Source organism: Solea solea, chromosome 5 (genome assembly GCF_958295425.1).
Source record: "Solea solea chromosome 5, fSolSol10.1, whole genome shotgun sequence".
Classification (NCBI taxonomy): domain Eukaryota; kingdom Metazoa; phylum Chordata; class Actinopteri; order Pleuronectiformes; family Soleidae; genus Solea; species Solea solea.
Genome location: NC_081138.1, coordinates 1,431,514 through 1,457,285, shown reverse-complemented (window position 1 = coordinate 1,457,285; position 25,772 = coordinate 1,431,514). Strand labels below are relative to the sequence as shown.

At 39.6% G+C, this 25,772-nt stretch overlaps 3 protein-coding genes and 2 non-coding genes across 8 annotated transcripts; all 5 read left to right on the top strand.

Moving 5' to 3' along the window:
* Positions 1–313: 313 nt before the first annotated feature.
* On the top strand, positions 314–7,984 carry kars1 (lysyl-tRNA synthetase 1). Of its 2 annotated transcripts, XM_058628603.1 has the most exons (15): positions 399–472; positions 1,183–1,351; positions 1,601–1,745; positions 1,838–2,003; positions 2,097–2,190; positions 2,402–2,588; positions 3,293–3,418; positions 3,791–3,910; positions 4,026–4,188; positions 5,652–5,825; positions 5,916–6,001; positions 6,085–6,170; positions 6,644–6,770; positions 6,850–6,993; positions 7,459–7,984. In XM_058628603.1, exons 2-15 carry the CDS (start codon positions 1,212–1,214, stop codon positions 7,531–7,533), a joined length of 1,833 nt encoding a protein of 610 aa, XP_058484586.1. In that variant the 5' UTR covers positions 399–472; positions 1,183–1,211; the 3' UTR covers positions 7,534–7,984. The 2 variants fall into 2 exon arrangements, with proteins under 2 accessions (XP_058484588.1, XP_058484586.1); XM_058628605.1 differs by lacking the exon at positions 1,183–1,351 and having other exon boundaries at positions 314–472.
* A 2,264-nt stretch (positions 7,985–10,248) lies between these two features.
* Positions 10,249–15,210, top strand: gcshb (glycine cleavage system protein H (aminomethyl carrier), b). Its single transcript, XM_058628585.1, has 5 exons — positions 10,249–10,475; positions 11,778–11,857; positions 14,315–14,378; positions 14,798–14,929; positions 15,099–15,210. The coding sequence occupies exons 1-5, from the start codon at positions 10,322–10,324 to the stop codon at positions 15,194–15,196; spliced, it is 528 nt and encodes a 175-aa protein (XP_058484568.1). The 5' UTR covers positions 10,249–10,321; the 3' UTR covers positions 15,197–15,210.
* Positions 15,211–17,532: 2,322 nt separating this feature from the next.
* Positions 17,533–21,200, top strand: rpl13 (ribosomal protein L13). 3 transcript variants are annotated; one of them, XM_058628550.1, is made up of 6 exons: positions 17,533–17,639; positions 18,093–18,210; positions 19,474–19,615; positions 20,028–20,201; positions 20,604–20,660; positions 20,997–21,200. In XM_058628550.1, the coding sequence occupies exons 2-6, from the start codon at positions 18,107–18,109 to the stop codon at positions 21,153–21,155; spliced, it is 636 nt and encodes a 211-aa protein (XP_058484533.1). In that variant the 5' UTR covers positions 17,533–17,639; positions 18,093–18,106; the 3' UTR covers positions 21,156–21,200. The 3 variants fall into 3 exon arrangements, with proteins under 3 accessions (XP_058484533.1, XP_058484534.1, XP_058484535.1); XM_058628551.1 differs by having other exon boundaries at positions 17,614–17,635; XM_058628552.1 differs by having other exon boundaries at positions 17,638–17,759.
* On the top strand, positions 19,836–19,915 carry LOC131460160 (small nucleolar RNA MBII-202). The gene has a single exon (XR_009240343.1). It is a non-coding gene; the product is annotated as a small nucleolar RNA MBII-202 (small nucleolar RNA).
* LOC131460159 (small nucleolar RNA MBII-202) lies at positions 20,811–20,888 on the top strand. The gene has a single exon (XR_009240342.1). It is a non-coding gene; the product is annotated as a small nucleolar RNA MBII-202 (small nucleolar RNA).
* Positions 21,201–25,772: the final 4,572 nt, after the last annotated feature.

The window sequence follows — 25,772 nt, the reverse complement described above, 5'->3', positions numbered from 1 at the left end:
CAGACTGACGTACGTTCTCTGTCAGAATAGCTTACTGGTGTACAAACTTCATTTAAATAATAATATACCTATGTAAGCTATGACGTTCTGATACATTTACTGTACACTGTCACAAAATACCTGTACTTAATACAGTCCTGTGTTATTTACATTCATTTACCCTACAGAATAAAATGTAGTTGTGTGCTTATACAGTGGTAAACTGTTCTGATAATGTACAGTTTACACCATAAAATACACAACTTTACACAATAAAATACTTGAGTTTTAGATTCGCTGTAGTGTCTCACTGTCTCTCTCTGTCTCTCTCTCTCGCTCTCTCAGTGAAGCGCAGATTTCCGACAGTCCCACAAACGCGTCATCCACTTCTCGCGCTTTTGCTGCGCGCGCTCACCTCCGTTGCTCTTTCCGAGAGCAGGACGTGCAACATGGCTGACGTGACAGCGGCGGACGGAGATAAACTCAGCAAAAAGTAAGCGCGCTCGTTTCTTCCGTCGCCGTCAAACTGTTATCAAGCCGCCAGTTTGTCCTATTGTTGCTCAACATGTGATTATTTGAACCGCAGGGACGTTTTTCGACGAGTCTCTGTGATATTACTTCATGTTACATCTGGAACGCGAAGGGCTCCATATGCTGCCACACGATTAGCCTACACATCCCATGATTCATTGCGTCGTGGTCTCTGGTAGTTGTAGTCTTAAATACGAGTCGATGCCGTGTGAGTAGTCCTTGTTCCTCACGAGTAAAACTACAACATCCAACATCTACTGAAACGTATCTTCCGCACATAGCTTTCGTTTTCGATATTCATTTTAACGTATGATTCACACAATTCCCTCCCCTTTAACCAATAAGATGATACTTTTTCCCACATGTTGAGTTTATTCGAGCACAATAACAATCCTTAGCTCTTATCTGTGTCTTCCTTTGCTCATTCTAACTCACCGGCAGTCATTGAGTGTTAGCGGTGACCTGGCTAACTAAAAGAAACACGAAGCTAATGTCAGATTTCCTGTGAGTTTCTTCTTCTTCTTGTAAAGTGTGTTGCCCTTTAACGTCGCTTACTTGTGTGGAGATGCAGACTAGTTGTCGGCAAAGACCAGACAACGGTGGCCTTTACTAGGGAAGCTGTACACTGCCTTTGCACATGTGTTGTGTACATATATGTTGTTATTTTCACAGGTCTGCCTGCTGACTTGTGTCAGTTCAGCATGCTGTGTCTGGTCAGAGCAGCCAGGCAGCAGCTGTGCCAAGCCTTTGTGGTCAGGGGGCAGTGGTTAAAATGTGCATCCCCATGTACAGCTGCAGGCCCAGCTCAAATGTATGGGAACTGGTGGAGAGGTGACAAAAGGTTGGTGGCTTTTCCGTTCCCGTGAGAAAAACAACCAACCTTTTGTCATCAAATAAAGATATGGTTCCTTCTCTGCATGAGTCTTTGTTGTCCTTCTTTGTTTTGACCCCAGAATACAATAAAATATTCAGTGAAGTTATATTTTTGAGCGTTTCAAGTTTTGTTAAACATCTGTTGTTGCCTTAAAGACTGCAGTAAGTAATATTTAACTTGTGACTCATCTTGGACTTTTTGTTTCATTTTTGTCAGTGAGCTGAAGAGGCGAATGAAAGCTGAGAAGAAGGCAGCAGAGAAAGAAGCAAAGGTCAAAGAGCAGGTGGAACAAAAGAAAGAATCCAATGACAATGCAGAGCTCGGCGCCTGTGGGTTGGACGACGAGACTCTCGACCCAAATGTGAGATTTTTGCATGGTCTATACACCTTATTACAACCCTGATAAAGTTGTTTAAACATACAACAGTTACAAGATGTTTTTCTTTACTGTAGCAATACTTCAAGATCCGCTCCCAAGCCATCCAGGAACTGAAGGGCACAGCAGAGGATCCGTACCCACACAAGTACCATGTAGACCTGTCTCTCACGGAGTTCATTGAAAAGTACAATCATCTACAGCCTGGGGACCAGCTGACAGATGTTGTTCTTTGTGTGTCAGGTACCAGGAATATTTTATGATGCTGTTTTATACGTGGAGCAGTTTAGCAGTAGCTCCCCTGTGAAACTCCTTTTTTTGTTTTTCTTTGGGCAGGTCGTGTCCATGCCAAGAGAGAGTCTGGTGCCAAGCTGATCTTCTATGACCTGCGAGGTGAAGGCGTCAAGTTGCAAGTCATGGCAAACTCAAGGTATAAGTTGTCAGCCTATGTCAAACATAATAACTCTGTGCATTGTATGATTTATGTAACCCACTAATTAACGCTGAGGACAGATTTCATTCATTTACTCAGGAGTGTTGACAAATGCATCCTTAAAGCATCTCCATGTGAATGTGATCCGATCACTAAACCTGGGTCTTCTTCAAATAACAAATCTAAATCGTGTTTTTACTCTCGTCAGGAACTACAAGTCTGAAGATGCCTTTGCGGCCATCAACGACAAACTACGCCGCGGCGACATCATTGGTGTCCGTGGTAACCCAGGGAAAACTAAGAAAGGGGAGTTGAGCATCATTCCCATTGAGATGACCCTACTGTCTCCTTGCTTGCACATGCTGCCCCATCTCCACTTTGGCCTCAAAGACAAGGTAATAATGTCCGTCATGACGCCGCCGCTCTTGTCCTACAAACAACGGAAGCACATGTATAGATAGTTTACGAACATTTGATCTTATGTCTCACAATTTGCTATTTAGTATATTTAAAAAAATGGTTGCAGCGACTTCAGGTCGGGATGAAATGACTTGAATGCTTTTCTGTGCGATGCAACCAATTTTGGAATTATCTGCCCTAACCTGTTTTTTTTGTCAGTTCCCACCTGACTTGTTTGACTGTTAGCTGACGCTAAAGTTATAATTAAGTCTGTCTTATTTTTCGAATGCATGACCAAATAACCTTTTGATATGAGGGAACTCTATTAATGTTTCACTGAATTAAAATATGGTCATAAGGAAGTGGAAACACCTTTTACATTTTTCATTTGGTTATAAAAAATAATGATATCTGTAAAACGTTTTAGTGAACGCTTAACATGACTGATTGCAATTATCCTCAGGGCTAAAGTTTTCAAATTCCTCACATTTTCAGTACGAATGTCAGTCCCGTAAATAAACTGGTTCACAGGGGTCAAATTGTGGAGTTCCCCTATCTTTAGTCTTTTATTATTTTAATTTTTCCAGAAATTCTGTTGTGACGAATGATGATAACATTTAATAAACTGTGAATTTGAGGAAAAACAACAGCACTGTTTGTTTAAAAACCCTTCTTCTCACTAAAATTCTGTCTCTCATAGGAAACAAGATTCCGTCAGCGATACTTGGATCTGATTCTCAACGACTATGTGAGGCAGAAGTTCGTCACCCGCGCCAAGATCATCACATATCTGCGTAACTTCCTGGATCAGATGGGATTTTTGGAGGTAACCATTGGAGACCGCGTCACACACAACTCATCAATCATGTATTTTTAGTGTGTCTTCAGTGTCGGCCATAGAGGTAAATTGTGTAAAATGTGTAAATAAAAATATATTAAAACGTGACTAATACAAATGTGGAATCCAACATTTGTTTTCATGTTTTAATCATTTGTGTTCATATGTAAACAGATTACGTTGTTAGTATAGACTGTTACATGTACACACATGCAGTGCTGAAGTGAATAATGTGATTAAAACTCATATTTGAATATGTATAAATGTGGGGATCTTATAACGGTTTACTCTCTCTTCTATTTTTGCCATTTATAACATTGTTTAAATGTGCGTGTAATCGTGTTTTGCTTAATCCTTTAGATTGAGACTCCAATGATGAACATTATTCCCGGTGGTGCAGTGGCTCGTCCATTTGTTACTTACCACAATGAGCTGGATATGAACCTGTACATGAGGATTGCACCTGAGCTTTACCACAAGGTAATAAGAGCCTCTCAGTCCTTCTAATCAACAACCAGTGTCAATGTGTTGTACATCAATACAAATACAAGATTCAGTATTTCTAAATCTATACGGCGTCACATCTTTGCCACAGATGCTCGTCGTCGGTGGAATAGACCGCGTGTATGAGATCGGACGTCAGTTCAGGAACGAAGGCATTGATCTCACTCATAATCCCGAGTTCACCACCTGTGAATTCTACATGGCATACGCAGATTACCTCGACTTGATTGATATCACAGAGAAACTTCTCTCAGGTAAAAGAACACACACACACACACACACACACGTAGCGCAGATTGCAGTGCTGCACTAGTGAGGTGATGTTTTCTAGACTGTACTTGTTTGATAACTTTGTAACTTACTGACATTCATAATGTTTGATGGAGGCATTAACTCGCATCAAAAAGCTTCAACACAGTAGAAATATTGTTGATCTCATAGTTGCAGATAAGAAGTCAAGGTCACCTTGACTTCGTGCCTCCTAATACAAAACACCCTTCACTAAAAAAGGGAACCTTGTTTAGGAATATTGTACATTAAACACAATATTAAATGGATTCAAATAAGTGCTATGATGCAAATAGCCCAACAATGACATTAATAAAAGACGGGTAGAAAAAAAAGGCTGATGACTGATTCTGACCTGGACTATAATTCATAGACCTCGTCAGATACACGGCAGTGTCATGAAACTGTTATTAGTTAGTTATTGTATTAATCATTGTGTGAAATGACCCATGTAAAACTGTTGAAGTGTAATTAATCTTTAACACGTCTACGTGTGGATCCAACTCGGGAAATGTACCGAGTGAATGTGAATTAGGTTTTGTTTCCATGACCTGATTGTTACTGTTCCTGTTTAAAAACAGAGGACAAACAGTTGTAATGCAAATAATTTAATCATTGTCCGCATTCTAGATTGATTCAGTTGGAAAATTCAACTTTAATTGCAGTGAAGTCTGTGCAATTAGCATTTGAGCAACGTATCTGGTTGTAGAGCAGCGGTGTGCAAAACCTTTTTTTAATGATCCCTTCAGACATTTTTTTAACTGTAAAAGTTACATAGAAATACACTGTTTTATAACAAATTCACAATTATAATTTTTAAATGGCAATGCAACCAAATCGAAGCCATACAGGAGTGAACGAATGGAAGAAAAAATGAATTCAGACAACATGGTAACATAAGGTAATATTCAATACAATAAATGCACTCTTTTATAACAGTTTTGCAGTTGATGTATGTTCGTCTGTCTGTCTCTTATTGCCGGACCATAAATAATACATTATAAAACCGGACCTGAGCTGCAGGCTGTATAGAATCTGATCACTGCCTGTGGGCCGGACTTTGGATTTACCTGTTGTAGAGGGTACAGCGGTTATCCTTTAAAATGCTACATATTTGCAATAGCTACCTATGACCACAAGGGGGTAGCAAAATGAATTCTCCTCAGCCAGAAGTTGTCATATTTGTCTTTATAGAAAGTAAAAGTATGATTGTTGAAAACAGAAATGAGTCGGAGGAAAATGAAGTCACTGTGAAACAAAGAGAATTTACTTTCCCTTTTGTTTTCAGCATGAATCTGTTGCATCATATGATAAAACACAGCTGTCACTGAGAATGACGACATGAATCCACTTTATTTTAATGTACAAAACTCATTTTGTGGTCACCTCTATAAGCACTCAGTGAGTGAGTGATGCCTCTGTGTTACAGGGATGGTGAAACACATCACTGGAGGATACAAGGTGACGTATCACCCTGACGGTCCAGAGGGACAGGCCTATGAGATTGACTTCACCCCACCGTTCAGAAGAGTGAGCATGACACACGACCTGGAGAAGATCATGGGAGTGAAGTTCCCTCCAGCAGACAGCTACGACAGTGACGGTGAGAGTCTGTGGCAGAGGTTAAAGTGAGAGGATAAAGAAAAGCTCAGTGTTGCTTCATCATTACTTTCTGGTTTCTTTTGCTTTTCAGAGACGCGCAAATTCTTTGACGACCTGTGCGCACAGAAGGGAGTTGAATGTCCTGCACCCAGAACCACCGCCCGCCTCCTTGACAAGGTGCTTCCTTCATGAACATCACCTTTTATACAGTGGATTGTTGTTTAGATGATGTTTACTCATTACATTTTTCTCTCTCACAGTTGGTTGGAGATTTCCTCGAGGTCACCTGCATCAACCCGACATTCATCTGTGATCACCCTCAAATCATGAGTCCCTTAGCAAAATGGTGAGTGCAGAGCACAACAGCAGGTGCTTTGAATTTGAAAAACGTGTAAGAACTCATTTTTATCAGGAAAATAATCACTGGTTGTAATAATAAGATAATATTTGAATCAGAATGATTAAAATCTTACACATCCAACCAATATATGCTATACTTTATATTTTCATTTGGCTGAACAATGTGTGTTTTCATTGTAAACATTGTGTAAGGTGGAGCCATATCCCCATGCTTTGACAGTGAGGTCACTACTTTGGCTTTTCCCTCACCTAAAAAACTTTGTGGCAACTTTTACTAAAAATGTTTCCACACAAGAACGAAACGCGAAAAATGCAAAATAATATATATTTAAAGAATAACAATAAAAACAGGTAAAATACAGGAATATTCTCACCTGTCAAACCCACAGTTTAAGGAGTATTTCTGTGTGACACCTGTTACATTAACTGTAGAGTCATGAAATGTGCTGGTCGTTTCAGGCACAGATCAGAGAAAGGCCTGACGGAGCGCTTTGAGCTCTTTGTCATGAAGAAGGAAATCTGCAATTCTTACACTGAGTTGAACGATCCAGTCAGACAGCGGGAGCTTTTTGAGCAACAATCCAAGGTGAGAGTAAACGTGTTCTGTTGTTTCATGATCTAAAGACTCGGTGCACGTTAACGATTAGACTTGAATGTTTGATCAGGCCAAAGCTGAGGGTGATGATGAAGCCATGTTCATTGATGAAACCTTCTGCACTTCACTGGAGTACGGTCTGCCTCCCACCGCTGGCTGGGGAATGGGCATCGACCGTGTCACCATGTTCCTGACCGACTCCAACAACATCAAGGTAAAGCTGTCGTGTGTATATAAGTGATTCTTACACCTGCATAATAAAACAGGCTCTGTGTGAGGGATCCGTGGGCTTGACCGCAGTGGAGTGACTGTTGGATTTCTGCTGCGTTCATTTGCACAGACAACTCATCATTCTGTCTTTGTCCCTTCTCAAAGTACATGGACTGTGAGGTTGTCTCCTAAAATGACCCATCTGAACATTTATAATCACCATGAAGCTTCACAACTTTAACACACAACACAGGTTAAAGAGTACATATATACACACACACACTCCTGATCAAAATTTAAGACCAACATTATTATCGTTTAACTTCATGTCACAGTAGCAGAATTACTTTTTCTTTATCTAGAATATGAAAATGTGTAGAAATGAACTGTGTGTTTGTGTGTTTTGTTTTCGTACAGGTGTATTACACACACACACACACACTCACACTTGTGTGTTGTTTTGTTACAGGAGGTGTTGCTGTTTCCAGCCATGAAGCCTGACGACAATAAGACGTCTGTGCCCACAGAGGGAACCTCGGTGTGATGACCTGACCTCTGACCTCAGGCTAACAGACGTGTGCAGGAGAAGGATCTTTTACCTCGCTGTGGTTATCGGTGGGATGTGTGTGTTTTTTATCAAAGTTAGTCTGTCAGAGGTTAAATCTTGGTCCTGCTGTGTCACTCACGGGTTTTAATTCTGGTTTTCTTGCACCCTCGCTGCTTCCTCTTCAAACTGTCAGTCAGAAGCTGAATGGATGGCGTGTGATCTTATGATTGGTTGTCATGTGCAGACCTGGAGGAAATATTTCTGATTATACTGTGACATTCTTGAAAAGGGTGCTTGATTATGTAAACCAAATACAGATAAGATCGATGACTTTATAACAAAGCTGAAGTTTTCACACTCCAGGTCCGTCCAGGTCTGCTCCAATTCCTCTCCTCCAAGAAGTCTAATCATGGTTAACTTGGAATAAAGGGCACATTAATCTACATTATTCAGTCTCCGTGATGTTTGTGGTGTTTGTTTCAGAACAAATGTACTGATTAAATACAAACCTTTTGTATTTAATCCACGTATTGCTGGAAATGAAATGTCATGTGACTCTAGTATTGAGAGGGAGCCCAGTGTCTGACAGTCACACTGAACCTGTAAGTAAATTTACAGTCCAAGTAAGAATAAAGATCAAATGTTCCATCTTCTCTGACATTAGTTTCTCTCAGATTCCAAATATACATTGTCAAAAAACTCCTTTAAATGTCATTGGTTGCATATATTTGGCAGATTTCATCTTTACCCACAATTTCTGTCTTCAAGCAACAAATACAATCGCCTCAAAACAGTGCTGACTAATGTGATTTTGTGTAAATACAGAAGTTCAAGGTTCCTTTAGAGACTTAAGACTTGGAGAATTGCTGTAAAATAACAATTATGCAGGGAAAATATGACACTTGTGAGTGAGAAACGATGCTTTCCTAAAGTGTGTGGTTTACAAAACCTAGGAACGGCTGGTTCTGTGATCGTCGTGACCTCTTCCTCTTCCTCCACTCGAACAGTGTCTCTTTTTTTACCTCCCTCCCTCCCTGCAGATGAAGCTCCACCCATGTCTCTTCTGTTTCCTGTCTTTGAACGTGTCGTCATGTTCAGACGCAGTGACTCGTCACTCCTGTCAAACTCTTGAGAGAGAGGAAGAGAAGTCTGTGGCACTTGATGACGACACAATAGGATACACAGTATTATCGCTATCAGCAGATGTTGGTTTTAAAATGAAATGACGAATAACTAAAAGGGTTTGTTTAGTCGGCTTATTTGTTTTGCACAACAAAGAAAACCCAGCTTCTACATCTGCTGCGTAGTGAGTGCTAAGTATTACGTTAATTCAACTACAAGAGACTAAGTCTGACTCGATTAATCAATTACTAAGTTGTCAAATATTTTTTTACTTGGTTGTTTTTTTTAAATAATTGAAACAAGTCTTTATTTTTCATCTTTTCAAATTTGAATTTGTTAAAAAAAAGAAAAATCATTCAAATTGTGGTTTGGGAAACACGATCAACATCTAACGAGAAGTCGTGGCTTCATCATGAATGGAATCGTTAGTTTCACTTCCACTTGAAAACAAACATGATGTAAGAAGCTTACGAGTAACAACGTTCAAAAAACAATTCATTTAAAGTTTAATCATTCAAATGAAGCCAAGAGATCATTCAGATCGTTTTAAATCAAAAATATCTGATTAAGGACGCAATAATAAAGTGACTCATGATTCAATTTGTGATCATTTATGTCAAAATGTGCAATATCATTTAAAAAAACATCCAGGTTAAATAATGAATAAGGATCATTAATATGCTTAAAATGAAGTGGACGATTAAATGTGAATTATGTTTGTAAACTGGTGAATTCTTTCACTAAAAAAGAGGAAGTATTTTTGCTTAATCAGTAAATTTGAAGGGAGGTTGTATCCTGTCGTGACTTCACAAGAACTCTCCACCATCAGCACATTCTGGGTCACGTGATGGAGCCTAAACGTGTCTTTAACTGCAGCTACTGTAACAAGCAACAACGACTGAAAGATGAAATCATTACTTTTACTTTTTAACTATTTCTAGATCTTTTCCTCATAGGGGTCATGACCTTTCATGTAAGATGGCGTCAAATGTTTTGGGTCAAACGGATTCATTTAAATAAATATGTAAATGACATAAATGTATGCAGCTAAAGTTACAGATTTAGATGCTATCCAATGATTTTATTCTATAAATTTAAATACAGTTTACAGTCTTTTTAACTCATCTACAGTTCAGCATTGTTGGGCTTGATTCTTGCGTCGCACGTCTCTTCCTGTGACGGCACTCTGACCAATCAGTGGCCGACAGTCCGGTGACATCACGCATAGACTGCATCAGGTACTAAAAACAGTACCTGGTACCAGGTTACTCTGCTCGTGGAAACACACCATAAGTTTGGGCCGCTCAATATGATTGGATGTTGTTTTTACAGGCGTGTCCTTGTCCACAGGTGACTGACTTTTTTTTGTTTTTTTTGTAAATGCATGAATGAATTAATTAATTGGTTACAATCAGGGAGTGAAGGCGACTTTTTAAGCAATACAGTAAAAAAAACAAAGCTCCAGAAAAGAATCTCGCACCCTGCCTTTAATTCAAATAACGATTCACCCTCCCCGGCGGGAGCGCGCACTCAGTGTGATGGCGCTCGTTCCCGCGGAGGATTACACAGTGGACGCACAAACACACATTCCTTCTCTCTCTTTCTCACACACACACACAGTCACACGCACAGACAGACAGACCGACAGACAGACAGAGTGAAGATGGCGATGAGAGCAGCTCTTCGGTGTCTCTCGTCTAACTTTTTGCCCAGAGTTGCTCAGCTGTCGCCGGCCGCGCAGCTCTCTGCGCCCCGGCTGCTGTGGAGGAGCGGCGGCTCTGCGCGGACACTGAGCTCGACCTCGGTTCTCTCCACGGGTATTTTTTTTACTTTACTTTACTTTACTTTACTTGACTTTACTTGGACACAAATAACGGGGGAAAGGTGTTTTGTTGTGTTGTTGCCACTGTGAGACGTTGACCTTCGCTGTGTCCGTGCCGTGGACTCGAGACGCCCACGCAGGTCGCGGAAAGCAGCGCGAGGGGCAGTAAAAGCTGTTTTTAAACTCTCAGGAATCAAAGCTGTGAAACTTTAGCAGTGAAAAGCAGCCGCAGCCACGTGTGTGTGCGTGTGTGTGTGTGTGTGTTAGATAACGGTCAAACTTCGATAATAAATGAGCGTAAACAACACGTTAACAAAGTGTCTCGCGCACCAAATGGCAGCTCATTAAAATCATAGTTTACCCATGATCCTCCACGAATTCTGGATTATTCTGAAGTAATCTGGTTATGATGATTACATGATTATACTTCCTCATGTCTGCTGCGCATCAGGACTACAGTAATCAGATTAACTATTTAACTGAACTACATCATGAGAGCAAGAGCAATCCGATTATTTCTTATTCTGATTATGACTTTATAGTCTTATTCAGACTATCGTGTAATAATCTGGTTAATGTTATTGAGATTATGGATTAACATGTGGTTTGAGAGCTTTAATTATTAAGGGTCTCCTTCTTTAATTGTTGTGTTTTTTTGGTCTTTGGTCAAGTTTCTGGGCCCAGGGTAGAAATAATTACATCCTGATTCAGTATTTTTACTTTTTTTCACCCATAAACCACTAACTTTGCAGAGATAGCGGCGTGTGTTGACACTGAGGGGACGTGAACGACCTTGGTGGACGTTTGCTTTTGTTTCATTAATCCAGTTTCCTCACAGAAATCACTTTTCATGGCACTTCCTGGATCAGTTCATCAGAAATAAGACCAAACGTTTGCATATAAATATACATTTTCCAGCTCCTAACAACAGGTATGTGATGACGTGAGAAACTACCCTCAGCGTTTGTGCAGCTGGCAGCGTGAGGTTTGAGTTACAGTGCTTTCACTCCTGCAGATGTGACTCCAACTTATTAACACGGGCCTTATTTTTAGCACCAGTTTGTTCTCACGGGGTCCAGAACTGGAGCTGCACATTTGTATTTTCCTCTCCTTTGACTCACGGCACAGTGACGTTCTTTGGACTTCCCTTATTTCACAAGACGCCCTGTAGCACTTTCAACTTTCCTCTTTTATTGTTCTTGTATTATTATTGTTATCTTATTGTATTGTCGTGATAGTGACAGTTTTATTCATTAATGCATCTGTTATAAACTCAACTGTCGCCGTCTCTCCACAGCACTGAGGTTCACAGACAAGCACGAGTGGGTGAAAGTGGACGGTGGGACTGGCACAGTTGGCATCAGCAGTTATGCTCAGGTACGTCTTAATCATTTATGATTTATACCCTAATATGTGTAATCTGCACTTTGTCCTCGGCTGCAGCCGCTGCACTTAATCAAAGCTAATTTACTGCTTTATTGCTTCAGTTTGAGACAGTAGATAACTGTCAGGTTACTGTGGTGTGGGGAAAATGTCAAGGGCGTGCACTTTGAGTGGAAGCAAGTGTCTTTTTTTGGTTTTAATAGTTTTGCATTTTTCATTCATTTTTATTAAGTTTTGACTCTTTGTTTTGGAAAATAGTTTGTTTTTATTCGTTTTAGTTTTTTGTAATGTGGAGTATTTGCCAGGTGCAAGTCATAATAAGTATTGTGTCATAATAACCAGCAGAAGATGCCCTTTTAACCCTCGGTAAATTGCCATGGTAATAATACACAACTCCTAAACACACTTCGTATGAACCCAAAAGACTTATGTATGAAATAAATGTACAAAGATGAAAACTAAACTTCCTTAGTTGGTTTTAGTTAATGTTAGAAACACATAATTCAGTTTCAGTTAGTTATTAGTAGTTATTGGTTTTTCTGGGGGTTTTTTTAACGAAAATGTTTTTTCAATGTTAGTTTTATGAATAAGTCAATAACTTAAACTGGAGACACATAATTCACAGTTGGGCAGAGTTTGCAGCAGTTAGCACTAGTTGGGGACAGTCGTCATGGTTATATCTGTGTGAGCGGTAAAGACTTTTTTTTGAGCCGACTCTGGACGCGATCGGGCAGCGTGTGCCGAGAAAATGTCTCTGGCATCGTTGCGGTGTCCTTGATCGTCATCAGCTGCCTGTCACTACATGTCCACACAGAGAATGATGGGATTTATCGCTCATCGATGAACCTGCCTGTGACGCCACAGAATCACACACCGATCAATTATTAGACAAGTGATTTCAGATCAGACAATATCAGACGACACAACGGTGTCACAGCTTGTGTGAGTGAGTGAAAATCGAGGTCGTCTTCAGAGCTTTAGAGCTCTCGACCTCCGGCTGTAAAAACATTCTGCAGATGCAGCATTTATGCAGAGACAAAGTTCACCACAGCTGGAAGACGTGTGCTGATCTGTGTGATGTGTATACATACGGTTTAAGTCTGTGTATGTTTTCAAATGCACACGTGAAGGCAACTCTCAAAGATGTTCTGTCACATAAAAGGTTTTAGCTCTAACTCCGAGTTTCAGCATCAAACACACAAACGTTACTGACCGCATTGACCAGGGTTCTGTTCATGCGTTCATCTTCATTATCCTCCACACGAGGGTCGCGGTGGACACTGTGACATAGGACGGAAGGCGGGGTCACACCCTGGACAGAACGGCAGTCCATCACGGGAAGAACATGCACGCTACATGCAGAAAGACCCTTGTTGTAGCAAGAGTGCTAACCATTGCACCCCCGTGTGGCCCAGGCTCTGTTCACTTCATGTTAACTAGTACAGTGTGACACTTGCACCCTAAAACTGAGCAAGCTCAATGGAACTCGGCCAATATTTATTATTGATTATTTAAAGGTGTGATTTTCCTGCTGGAGCAATAACATCACATCCACTCTGGTTTTGTAATGTTAACAGCAGAGTTGTCAAACTTGTGGCCTGTGGGCCAAATGCAGCCCCCCAGTTGATTGCATGTGGCCCGCCATTTAATATCAAGTTCTAATGAGTTATTTCTGTTCTATTTGGAGAAGTAGTTTTACTGTGAACTTTATATCATTCCATAAACAAAACAAACACTTTTATTTTGAAATGCATGATATAATTGTAAGCTTGTATCTCCCAGCCCTACTAAACTGGCTTTTTCTCAAAAAGTTTGACTTCTTGTCACTTGACTGGCCCCTAACTGACCACACTAGCTGCTCAGTGGCCCCCAGGTCGTTTGAGTGTGAGACCCCTGGTTTAGAGTGAGTCAAAGCACATGTGGCTCATCATTCACACTTATGCACACACTGTAAATGAGTGTCCTGATCTCTGAGTTCCAAACTAAAGTCCATTCATGTTCAGTAATGAGCTGCTGGATCTTGCAAGAGCCACAACATCTGAGACTTATTCCTCTCTTTTAACCTCAGTGATGCACGGCTGAGTTTAATCTCAAATCTAATCTCCCTTTGTTTGTGACAAAGCGTCGCTATCACTTCACTGTGTGAGGTTCATCACACGGTAAACATGAGCACTGTCGTGGTTGAGTTAATTACATGCACATCGCACTCCTGTAAATGCTATAGTCTGTATTTCTGATTGAGCTATGTTTAAAATAGAGGTATATACTGTATATAAAATGGATGCACATTTGAACAATATTACAGATTTATATCTTTTATTTGGAATAAAAGTCTCAGGGCAAAGTGACAGAGAGGCTGGGGTTGTTGTTGTTGGAGGTAACGTGACTTCTATGTTGTTCCTTTGTCTGTAATTCATACATTTCCTTTTTTTTTTTCCTTATTATGTTTAGGAGGCGTTGGGTGACGTGGTTTACTGTGGACTCCCTGAAGTCGGACAAAAACTAGAACTAATGGGTAAGAGTCTGGGAAGATTGAACCTCTGGACCAAACATTAAAAAGATTGAATGTCACCTTTTTTGGTTAATTTACTTAAACGATAGAAATGTTTGCATGAAGCAAACTCTGTTCAAACCTGACATTAACATCCGTCCTGAGCGACTGAAGATGTCCTCAAAAACCACATTCAGAGGTGTTTTGGGGACACATGTTACCTCAATCCTGAGCTGCATGGACGCAAACTGTCCTCAAAATGGATTAAAGACTTTTCAGCTGACCCAGTGCAGTTTTTTTATGATGGTAAAAAACTTATTTCATGTTAGTCAGGACAGTGTGACAGTGAACCCGCCTGCACCCTGCAACTGACAAAGCTAAATGGAACTCATCATTCGTTTGATTTACACCTGATTTACACCATCTGTGTGTTTGTGTTGTAGAGGAGTTTGGTGCTTTGGAGAGTGTAAAAGCCGCCAGTGAGCTCTACTCACCGCTGACAGGAGAGGTCACTGAAATCAACTCGGAGCTCACGGAGAATCCCGGACTTGTGAATAAAGCCTGCTATGAAGAGGGTAAGAATCTCACCATCCCCGTTCATACTGACATGACGTGGTTTCCAGGAATTCTAATGTCAGTCAAGGCTGATAACGAGTTGCCAAACCCAAATATAGTCACAGTTTATTTAAGAGAACACGTTTGTCGTTTGGGTTTTAGTTTGAAGTACGACATCTTCCTTTTCAGGGTGGCTAATCAAGATGACCATCGAGAAGCCGGAAGAACTCGACGGCCTCATGGATCAAGCTGCGTATGACACATTTATTAAGTCAATGGAAGAATAAACCGTTCAAGTCACTGTGCTGTTTTGTAATGTTTTGAATCAGAGAGTTGGTAGACTGGGTTACTAACATCCTATGTGGCAATGTCCTTCTTCTTCTTCTTCTTCTTCTGTGGTATTTATTTTGATACGGGAATTGTGTCATCAAAATAATTTGAAATACTCCGTAACAACTACCACATGTAAAAAAGGTTACGATGTGTTTTAGGCACGAGTGAACCGGAAGTTCAGAAGCACAGATTTGGTAAAAGACTGAAAAGAAGACTGTAAGTGCTGTGACACATTCACTGAATAAAGTTTTTAATTGAATTGAAAAAAAACGCTGTGGTATTCTTGGACCGTGTCAGGATGATTTTTACAACATCTGCACCGTTTATAACGTGCGTGTTCTTAGCGTGTGCTGTAGGTGAGCATGTGCTGACGCCGCACGTCGCCCGCACCTCGACCTTTGACCTCAGGTGAAGATACGCAGAGATTACAGAAAACCGCTCCATCAATGATTAATGAAGCTGCAGCTTTCAAATCTGACAGGAGAATATGCATCGAAGCTGATTGTGGAAAAAACAAGCGCTGCATCTGGTGTTCCTGGCAGAAAAATGCATATATCTTTATAATGTACGAATATGAGGATACACATTATCTTTTATCAATAGTTTGTTCCATTGTTTCTCAGTCATCTTTCAAAAAGTGTGATGAAACAGCCAGAAACATGTTCACTTTTGATTCAAGTTAACTCATTATCAGTTAGTTTAATCTACTTCTGAATCTTTCTGTAACGTGGGGAAATGAAGCTGTAAAAATAACTTTCCCAGAGCATAGTTTATGACTTCTGCAATAAGCATCATATCAACACATTAAATCATGTTTTTATCATTGTTTCATTGGTGCTAAAACTAATGGAACAAAGTACACACAGTGGAAACGTGGATCATTGTCTCTTGAATAATAACTCTATTGCGTCGTTAGGACTGGCAATGTTATCACCAGTTATAGCTAGAAGCAGTACAAATGAACCAGCACATATTTAGTTAATACATCTATTGGTTGTACAAAGGAATTACCCATACCAATCATTAAATCTTTATTTATATATATCACTCTTTATTCATATAAAACGCAACACTCACACATTCACACACTGGGAAATTAAAGGCAGAGTTAAAAAAGACGAAGAAAAAAAGAATAATAAATTCATAAATGAAAAATAGATGGCTAAAACAATACAGTACTAAAATAAATAAATAGATACACAAATAACCAATAAATAAATAAACCCACTAAAGTAAAAAATAAATCGGAATTCAATTGAAAGCCAAAATAAAAAGGTTAGTGTTGAGTCTTCTCCTAAAAGTATCAACACTCTGTTCTGGCCTCAGGTCTTAGTTTTGTCAGAGTAAATATACAATAATTTTAAACTAAAGTTAAACTGTGACCACGCCCACACGACTGCTAAAAAGAGGTGAAAAGTCGACATCTAGTGGCCAGTTTAAAAACTACACAATTTCTCAACTTAAATGAACGCTTTCAAAATTATAGAACACAGTTTACTTCATTTACATATGTTACACTCACTAACATAAGTTTAATTATAAATTAATTAATAAAATTAATTAATTAATTACAATCAAAACGCTACCATTTATTTATATAAATCAAGTAAAATGCTACGATACGAGTCCCATCTGTGGTGACTGAGTCCGGTTTTTATCTTTATTTTCCTACTGCAAATCTGACCATTTATACACATTAATGATGTGAATGATGATATAAAAGAAACTGTATGTAGAGCTGGATTTACCTGTATTTAAACTAAGATGAATAATGTTTACGATTTTACTTGTATGACAACTTTTCATTTCTCATGATCTGTACCAAGTTTATTATAGTTCACGAAAACTAACAAAATGACGAAATTGAAAAAAAAAGATAAAAAAGATAGGGTTATTTATTATGATTTGTTATGTTCATGTGTGTCTTTAGTCTATTGGTTATTTGAATTTTACCTTTCACACTAACTGCATCCACCCTCAGCAGTATTATACACATTTTGCACAATTTCTTTATATACAAATTATTTGTCCTAATGCATTTTAAAAATGGCATCTTTTGTTGGGTTTTTATGACACACAATACTTATACTATTTTTTTAAAATGTTTTTCGTTTTGCATCTTACATACTCCATATTACAAAAAAATACAAACTAATAAAAACTAGCATACTCACTCTAAAAACGAATTATAAGTGTGTAATTTTAAAAACAAAAAGAAAACTTTTCTAACCTTGCTCTGATGATGTGTGAATTCATGTCTATTCATTATTTAGTGGATTTTTGGCGGATTGCTCCTTTAAACACGCGTCTGCGCGGTCATTGGCTGCTTCACACATATCCCACAATCCACCGCTTTTCTACTTCCTTTTTCCCTTCGGCCATTTTCCTCCCTCGTAGGTATGTTAAATTATTCTCCACAAATGTTGAAGTAATCTAAGTTAATCCTCGGTATTTTCACGATATAGCTGGATTGTACTCACAGCCCGACATAGTCTGTGTTGTTACCTTTGTAATAAGGTGACTATTGTTGCACGATTCGCAGTTGAAATGTTAACTAACGTCTGTCTTAGCCGTTATGTACAGTCAAGTCACGTCAGTGTGTGTGTGTGGCTGTGGCTGCTAGCATTGCTAATATGGGCCAGTACTTGTAACTGTATTCTAATATACAGCTATTAACATTTGACCATATAGATGTAGAAGATTTACACACTGTCTGTGTAGAAAAGAACAATAACCGCGACGCATTGTAAACGGCACGTAGCTCTAATAGGCTACGTGGTTAGCATGTTAGCCTTAGGTCTGTGGTGTGCCGGCATGTCGTTGGGCTCATGTCGCGGTTGTGTGTTGCAGGGAAGTAGGCAGCCATGGCCCCCAGCCGGAATGGAATGATCTTGAACCCTCACTTTCACAAGGACTGGCAGAAGAGAGTGCGCACCTGGTTCAACCAGCCAGCCAGGAAGCTCCGCAGGTGAGAGTTATGGGATGTAATGTTATGCTAAGCTAAGCTAACTCATCCACCAGCCGCATAATGTGGTGTGCGTACACATCCATGCACTGTCAATAAGTACAGTAAAACATGCTGTTATGAAGGAGTTGTTGAGCTAATTCCTTTTGTGGACATGACATGATTTATGTTCATTTACAGTCAGCTAACTGGGTTTAATGTGATTGTAATTCCCTATGTTAGTTGTTGCCATTGGATTTGAAATGTAGTATCTTTACTCTTCAGTCACACTATATGTATTGTGTGGAGACATTTTATTTATAGTGTGGAGATTGTGTATAGGATGTATTTCATAGATCCATGGTTCTCAAACTGTGTCGCTTCCTCTGGTGGTACTTCCAGGAAAATCAGAAATACTGTTGTGCTGTATGTGATATCAGGATATGTATGCAGGGTATCTAAAGCTGAGGAATTTTGACTGGAGTGCATAGGAAATGAGACAAATAAATCATAATTAGAGTTGCCTTATCTCTCTCGCTCTATCTTAGCCTAATGTCACTTTATCAGTGTGTGAAGTATGTGTGAGGATGAGAGAGTTAATTTTATTAATAATAACTCCGGTGTAACCACCACTGTATTTCAATATATGTGATAATGGCGTTACATCCAAGAGCTCAATATTTTCTCAGGTGATACTTGGTATAAAAAGTTAGACAATTGTCATGGATCAAATCCCCAAACTAGTAGTGAAGTGTGACTGCTGTTCATGATTTGTAGCTTGATCTTTATCCCACCCCGTGACTATAATGCAACATTATATTATGTTATAATAAACATTAAACATTGTTTTAGTGGCAGTTCCTTGGTTAATGTGATATGTAGGTTGAGAAACAATATTCCTTTTCCAGTGGTTCTTACTTTTGATTATTAAACATCTGTCACTTGTGTGTCTCATCTCTACATGGACCCTGCATAATCGCACATGCTGAAATGACACTAGCCTCCTTAACCCTATGTATTCTTCTGGCTTTGTACCACCTGCAAAATAAACATTTTAGTTTAAGTCAATTGATTAAAATTCAATATGTGCTTTTCACAAGGATACAAACTGAAAAAGGTTTTAATTATTATTAAACTACAATGACAAAGTCATTTCTTGGAATTAATTCTGTTTGTCTTGGTTGAGATGAGATAGAAACAAACAGTAATAAATGAATGGATGTATGATTCCTGAATATTGGTTATTATGACTATGCTCAATCCTGTTAAAATGAAATCTTTCCACAGACGAAAGGCTCGTCAGGCCAAAGCCCGACGCATCGCTCCTCGTCCCGTCACAGGACCCTTGAGGCCACAGGTCAGGTGTCCCACTATCAGGTACCACACAAAGGTTCGTGCCGGACGTGGCTTCACCCTGGAGGAACTCAAGGTAAGATTTTGTAGTTTTCTGTAATTTAGTGTTTAATTTATAAAGGAATTTATCCACAACATTGTTTTCACTGTATATAAAAACTTGTTTTGTAGTATTTTATAATGGAGATAACATGGATGCATACGAACAAAGCTCCTGTGCTAGCATGTCCTCGGTGATGGCAAATCTGTTCAATAATAGAAGAAACATTAATGTGTTGATCGTTGCAGCAGTCAGGTGATGATAAATCTCCGGAATCTCTGTATTTACTTGATGAATACCTTGAACCCCTTATCTGATGACTGTTAGTTACTCAAATGTAAAACAAGTTGGATCAAACAAACCAATGAAATGGACATTGTCTCTTTATCATGTGGGGGAATGACTTCAATTCCAAAGTCTGTATGTTGAGCCTGTTCCTGTCCTGCAGGCGGCTGGCATCCACAAAAAGACAGCCCGTACCATCGGCATCGCTGTTGACGCCCGCCGTCGCAACAGATCCACAGAGTCTCTTCAGGCCAACGTGCAGCGTCTGAAGGAATATCGTTCCAAACTCATCCTCTTCCCCAGGAAGGCTTCTGCCCCCAAGAAGGGAGATGGAACCGTGAGTTTCTTTTCCCGCTGTCGCATGAAACTAGATTCAGAGGAAACGTCCACTTTGACAGACTGTAGTCGTGTTTGTTAGGAGAAATGTTGGACTTAAAGGTCATTCTGAAAATGCCTGCCATCTGGAGTGAGTCATCATTGATGTATTGATGACTATTGCAGCCTTGTGTTCCAACCATAACCTTCATTTAATCTTAAACACAGTCCAGTTACGATTTAATAACTTTTGGCTTCACCGGATCCCATTTTCTGAAATATATTATTTTCTGAGGATATATTATTTTTTTAATCTCACAAATGTTGGTGATGCATTCATCCTTGTAGCAAATCTTACTAAGCACTATGGGTCTATGATTTGTGTTTTATTCAATTCTTTTTTCACTGTTTCTAATCTTTCTAGGAGGAGGAATTGAAGATGGCCACTCAGCTCACTGGTCCAGTCATGCCCATCAAAACTGTAAGTTGATATTTACTTGAAGCTAAATGTATCTTGTCAAATATTATTGTTTCACATAAAGCAAATGACTTGAAATGAATGAACTATGTTTAAGAGTTAAAAACAATATCACCTTGGTCTTCAGGTCTGTTTGGTTTGACAGCAGTCAAGTGATGACAAATCTCCGGAATCTCTGTATTTCTTTGATGAAGCGTTTGAACCCCTTATCTGATGACTGCTGTTCTAAATTGAATATTTCTAAAATGCAGATTTCCCAAAACTGGACATTATTTGATTAACAGAAGCACAAGCTGCATTTTTGTGTATTTTAATAAACATGTCCGTCTGTCTCTTCAGGTCCACAAGAAGGAGAAGGCCCGGGTCATTTCTGAGGACGAGAAGAACTTCAAGGCGTTTGCCAGCCTGCGTATGGCTCGTTCCCACGCTCGTCTCTTCGGCATCCGTGCCAAGAGAGCTAAAGAGGCTGCTGAGCAGGACGTGGAAAAGAAGAAGTGAAAATAGTCACTATGGAACTTTGCAAAAATAAAGTGTTGAAAAAGATTGATGTGAGAATGTCGTAATTAAGATCCCCTTTGACTGACAAGTGGCTTCTTGACCGTCTAGACTGGACATGGTCTGCCCACTTATCAGCTTTAAAAAGGAGAAATGTTGCCAACTAATTGTGGCTTTGTGTTTGTATGTGTCTCAGTCAAGTAGCTGCACACACAATACATTTCGCGTTGATCCGAATAAGCTCCTGTAAACGGCCACATTTTCACTTAAGAGCCACAACAGAATGGCAAAGAACAGCATGCCGGTTTAACTGATTTTTGTCACAATTAAGTGAAATCTTCACTTTCACTGGTGTGTTCCTGCTGTGACTGTGTACTAATAACACAAGGGGGCAGTAGTGATGCAAAATTAAGTTAATTGATAGAGGTGTAAAAACAGAAACGTGCAGTAACCTGAAGTCGACACGTGACTAAAACTTGAACGTTGACCTTTGTTAACGTGTTTGCTTAAAAGTTTGGTCCCCAAAAGTAAAGACTGAGGAGCCCGAGCCTCATTAGCATGATTTATGGTTTTGAAAAACCTCCATTAATCACAGTGTGGAGGTCAACAACTAAACCTTGAGGCAGAGGTTGAACACAAGGCTTAAAAAGAAACAAATAAATCCCATTGTGTACAATTATTTACTCTGCCACCACAATGCTGAATCTTAATCACCATACAGAGTATTATGGGCTGGCAGATATTACCCACAGTGCACTATAAACATGAAACATTGCTACGACAACAGATGTTTCAGACAATTAGGGGAAAGGAGCACATGCTGGAGGCGCTGTGGTGTTCTCATGAACCACCATTGATTTATAACAGTAAATACCATGGGAGCACGAGATATTTCCTTTAAAAAAGAAATCATTACTCATTTCCAATTCCAAAAATGGATGAGTGAGACACGATGCCCTTGTCGTGCTTGTCAGTCTGTGTCTCCAGAGTCTGAATGCAAATAAATAATTCAGTTTATGAAGGTGAACGGTCAATCAAGACGTTTTACACTGAGGAACGTTCATATGGAAATATGAAATGGTGAATAAAGTCTGAGGTCAACCACACACAAAGCTGTCAGGGAACCAAATATTTCAATTTGATCTAATTATTATCTTCTTATGTAGCTGAAATCCCTCAGTTTGTGTGTGTGTGTGTGTGTGTGATGCTGCGTCAGCTTCATTAGTGAGCGGATCATGTTTTCTGAGTGAAAGTGAGCTCGGATGTTTTAACCACACGTGTGCAGGTCAAGAGACTCCTGAAGATGAGCTCTCTGTCCATCGGGGTCGAGGCTGCTGAAACTGGAACTCCATGATTGATTCCTCTTAAAAAGTATCATCAATAAGACGGACTGAAGAATCGATAGTGCCTTTGAAAAGGTGCAAAAAGAGAAAAGCTTTCTGTGCAGGATGAAGCTGATGGTTGAAAACCATGAGTGATGGCACACAACAGCCAGTTAGACTGAGCGTGAGTGAGTATCAGGGCATGTGAAGACATTCAGGTTATTTGGTTTTTCAGTTTAGAAAACAAAAAAGTCACAGCTTTGCTCTCTAATGTTTTCTCTAATGTTTTTTCCATTTTTCCCGCAATCGACATTTTGTTCTCACTAACTTGATAAACGCTGCCAAGTGCACTGGACTTTTTAGGAGGATTATTTGACAAAGTTTAGTTTGTCGATTGCCTATTTCATGCTTTTAATACGTGAATTTAAATAAATATACTGTATAGAGAAATAATGCAGTGTTGACTTGATCATAAGTGATGTTCAGTAAATGTTTATTTAAGTCATTTATTCATTTATTTGAGAAGGGACAGTGTGCATCAATGAACATCAGAAAGTAAACATACCAGATAATAACCAGTCATTTCAGCCATATTTAAAGTACACAGTGAAGTGAAACAGCATTTTAACCAAGGTACGACACAGGGCAACAGAAAGTAACGATACTGACAACATAAGAGTCAGACGTTTAAAAATACCAAAGAATCAAAGACAACAATCACAGCAACATTTAAATAATTGGAAAAAACTAAAAGGTAATAAGACCAAAATAAGTGACATCTATAAAAATGGCAACAATAACAATATAACAGCAAGACAAACCAGGACCATGAGTTTCAAACTGGCCAAAAATATAGACAATAATAATAAATAAATAAAAAGAGCAGCATCATATATCAGCCATCGACTGCCCTGATTATTGAAGATCGGCATCGACCGAGGAAAATCCCATATCAGCTGACCTCCATTCTTATTTTACATGCACTGGTCAGCTGCACGTAGGCGAACAGTGAAGGTGGATGACAGTCTGAGTCCATGTGTAAGAGCTGGACTGACACACACACACACACACACACAGATACAGCAGCAGCAGCAGCAGCAGCTGCTGTGGTGTAACAGGACTCAGGTCTCAGGTGTGCTCCCCACAGCACACGCTTCATACTGACTTTGAACAGCAGAGGCCGAGGCAGTAGAGGTGAAACTGACTGTAGCTGATGGTCCTGTCATCAGAGTGTGTGCAGCCACAGATTTAACTGCTTGAAAAACCAACTGTATTATCAACCTGTGAGAGGAACTGGTGTCTTTTGGTGTTTCAGTGACGTAACCAGCTCAAAGGTTTCTGTTTTTTTTGGTTCATGCTTTTGGAATAATTCAATTGACCTGCCTATCTGCGGAAGACAAAATCATTTTAGCACCTAAAAGCCTCCGAATGCTCTGCTCTCAAACAATCAGCAACATCCTCTCACATTAGAGGAAAATCGAATTCTGCAGAGTTGTATTGGATATTTCTTTAGTCTGAAGGACTTTTTTAAAAAAAACCTGTAGGAATAAGATGTTACAGCCACTAAAGCCAATGCTTTTCAGTGCACTGTAATATACGGTGTTGTGTTATGTTGTGTTTACACTTTCTTTCCCGACACGAGTCGGTTTTTACTTGGGCTGCTTTGTGTTTCACGGCCTTCGACACTTTGGCTTTTTGCAGAAACTGGAGAGCTGCTGTTTTGTCAGTGCAATCTATAAATGTTATGCAATGTCTGGAAATACGTTTATGAAAATAATACATTTGTGGGTGGACTGCAGGGGCAAAGAAAGACAAGGTGCACGCCTGAGTGCCACGTACAAACAATATGTTACATAAGACGCTGATGATGACTGAATGATTGAAAACGCACGCGGTGACTCACGTCATCATGATCGTGAATGTGACACTATTACTGGTCAGCGTGTGTATGTGTGTGTGTGGAGAGAGTCACAGGTCCTTACAGGTCCTCACAGGTCCTCACAGGTCCTCTGCTGCTCCCACATAGAGATGTGACTGATGTGCTGCTGCTGCTGCTGCTGAGAGATCCCCGCCCCCTTTTGATTTCCTGTTGTTTGGCGGTGAAATGATTTGCATCCTCAGTGTTTTTCTCACTGAGGTGAAACCAGGCCACGGCTGCGATCCTTTTGTTTTGCCACGCATTCATTTTTCTTTCCCTCACTGAGAGTCTGTGCATCCCATCATCACAGTATCTGCTCTCACCTTCCACGGTCACATGTGCAGCAGGATGTGAGCTCATTGTTGAACTAAAGTCCTAAACATGACCTGCTCTGATCTGCATGTATATTACACAGCAGTAGAGTGTAGAGACAAAGGAGTCGAGCGGCTCTTGTGTCTATAGGACGTCGTCCACATGATGCTGAAGGAGAAACATCCTTTAGCTGCTGTGCTGCCCGCTGCTGGACTCAGCTCCCAATGGCAATTAAATCTGCCCCGACTGTAACCCGTTACTCAAAAAGAAATTAAAAAACTGCTCCGCTCTCCGCTGCCTTAACTTTTTCACAACACTGCACTTAACTGTGACCCTGACACATCGTTATTAGATCATAATTGAGTGTTAAAATGTGAGCCTTCCTCTAAATTTTCTTTTCTTTAATCTCCATAAATGCCTCAGAAAGTGCAGGTACAGAGAAATTAGAAATGCATTTGTCTAAATAATGATTTAAAAGAGCTTAAAAGTGTATCAGATAGTCAAGGTTGTGATATCAGATATGAAACAGTGTCTCTAATAGATACTGTGTGTGTTCAGGTCTGTTAAAGTCTATACTTTAATATCTTAGTTCATTATGTCATTGAAATCTTCCATAGATTCATGACATCATGCACTGTAACAGTAGGACAGGCTGCCTTTGTGTATATGGAATATTGGAAAAACTATTTTAAACTTTAAAATATTTATGTTAAATCTCAAGAGATTCAAGCAGAGAATAAAAAAGTCGTCTTTCATTGTGATTTAAACGTCCAGTGTCTAAGAATTAGCAATCTAATAGTGAGACTGCAGACAAATGGACGACGTCAGGGAACACATAACAATCAATCTCTCACAGCTCTTCCAACCAAGAGAGGCCACACCCTTTCTCTTTGAGGACCACAATTAAAACTCAATGTGGGTCAAAAGTAAACACCTACTGTATTGCATGAATATGTAAGTAAGAACTGTAGATTCTTAAATTAAACATTATTTTGGCATTAATATAATTTAATAGCAACTTTGCATTTTATGTCACAAGACTATAATATTAAATAGCAGCTTTTAAAG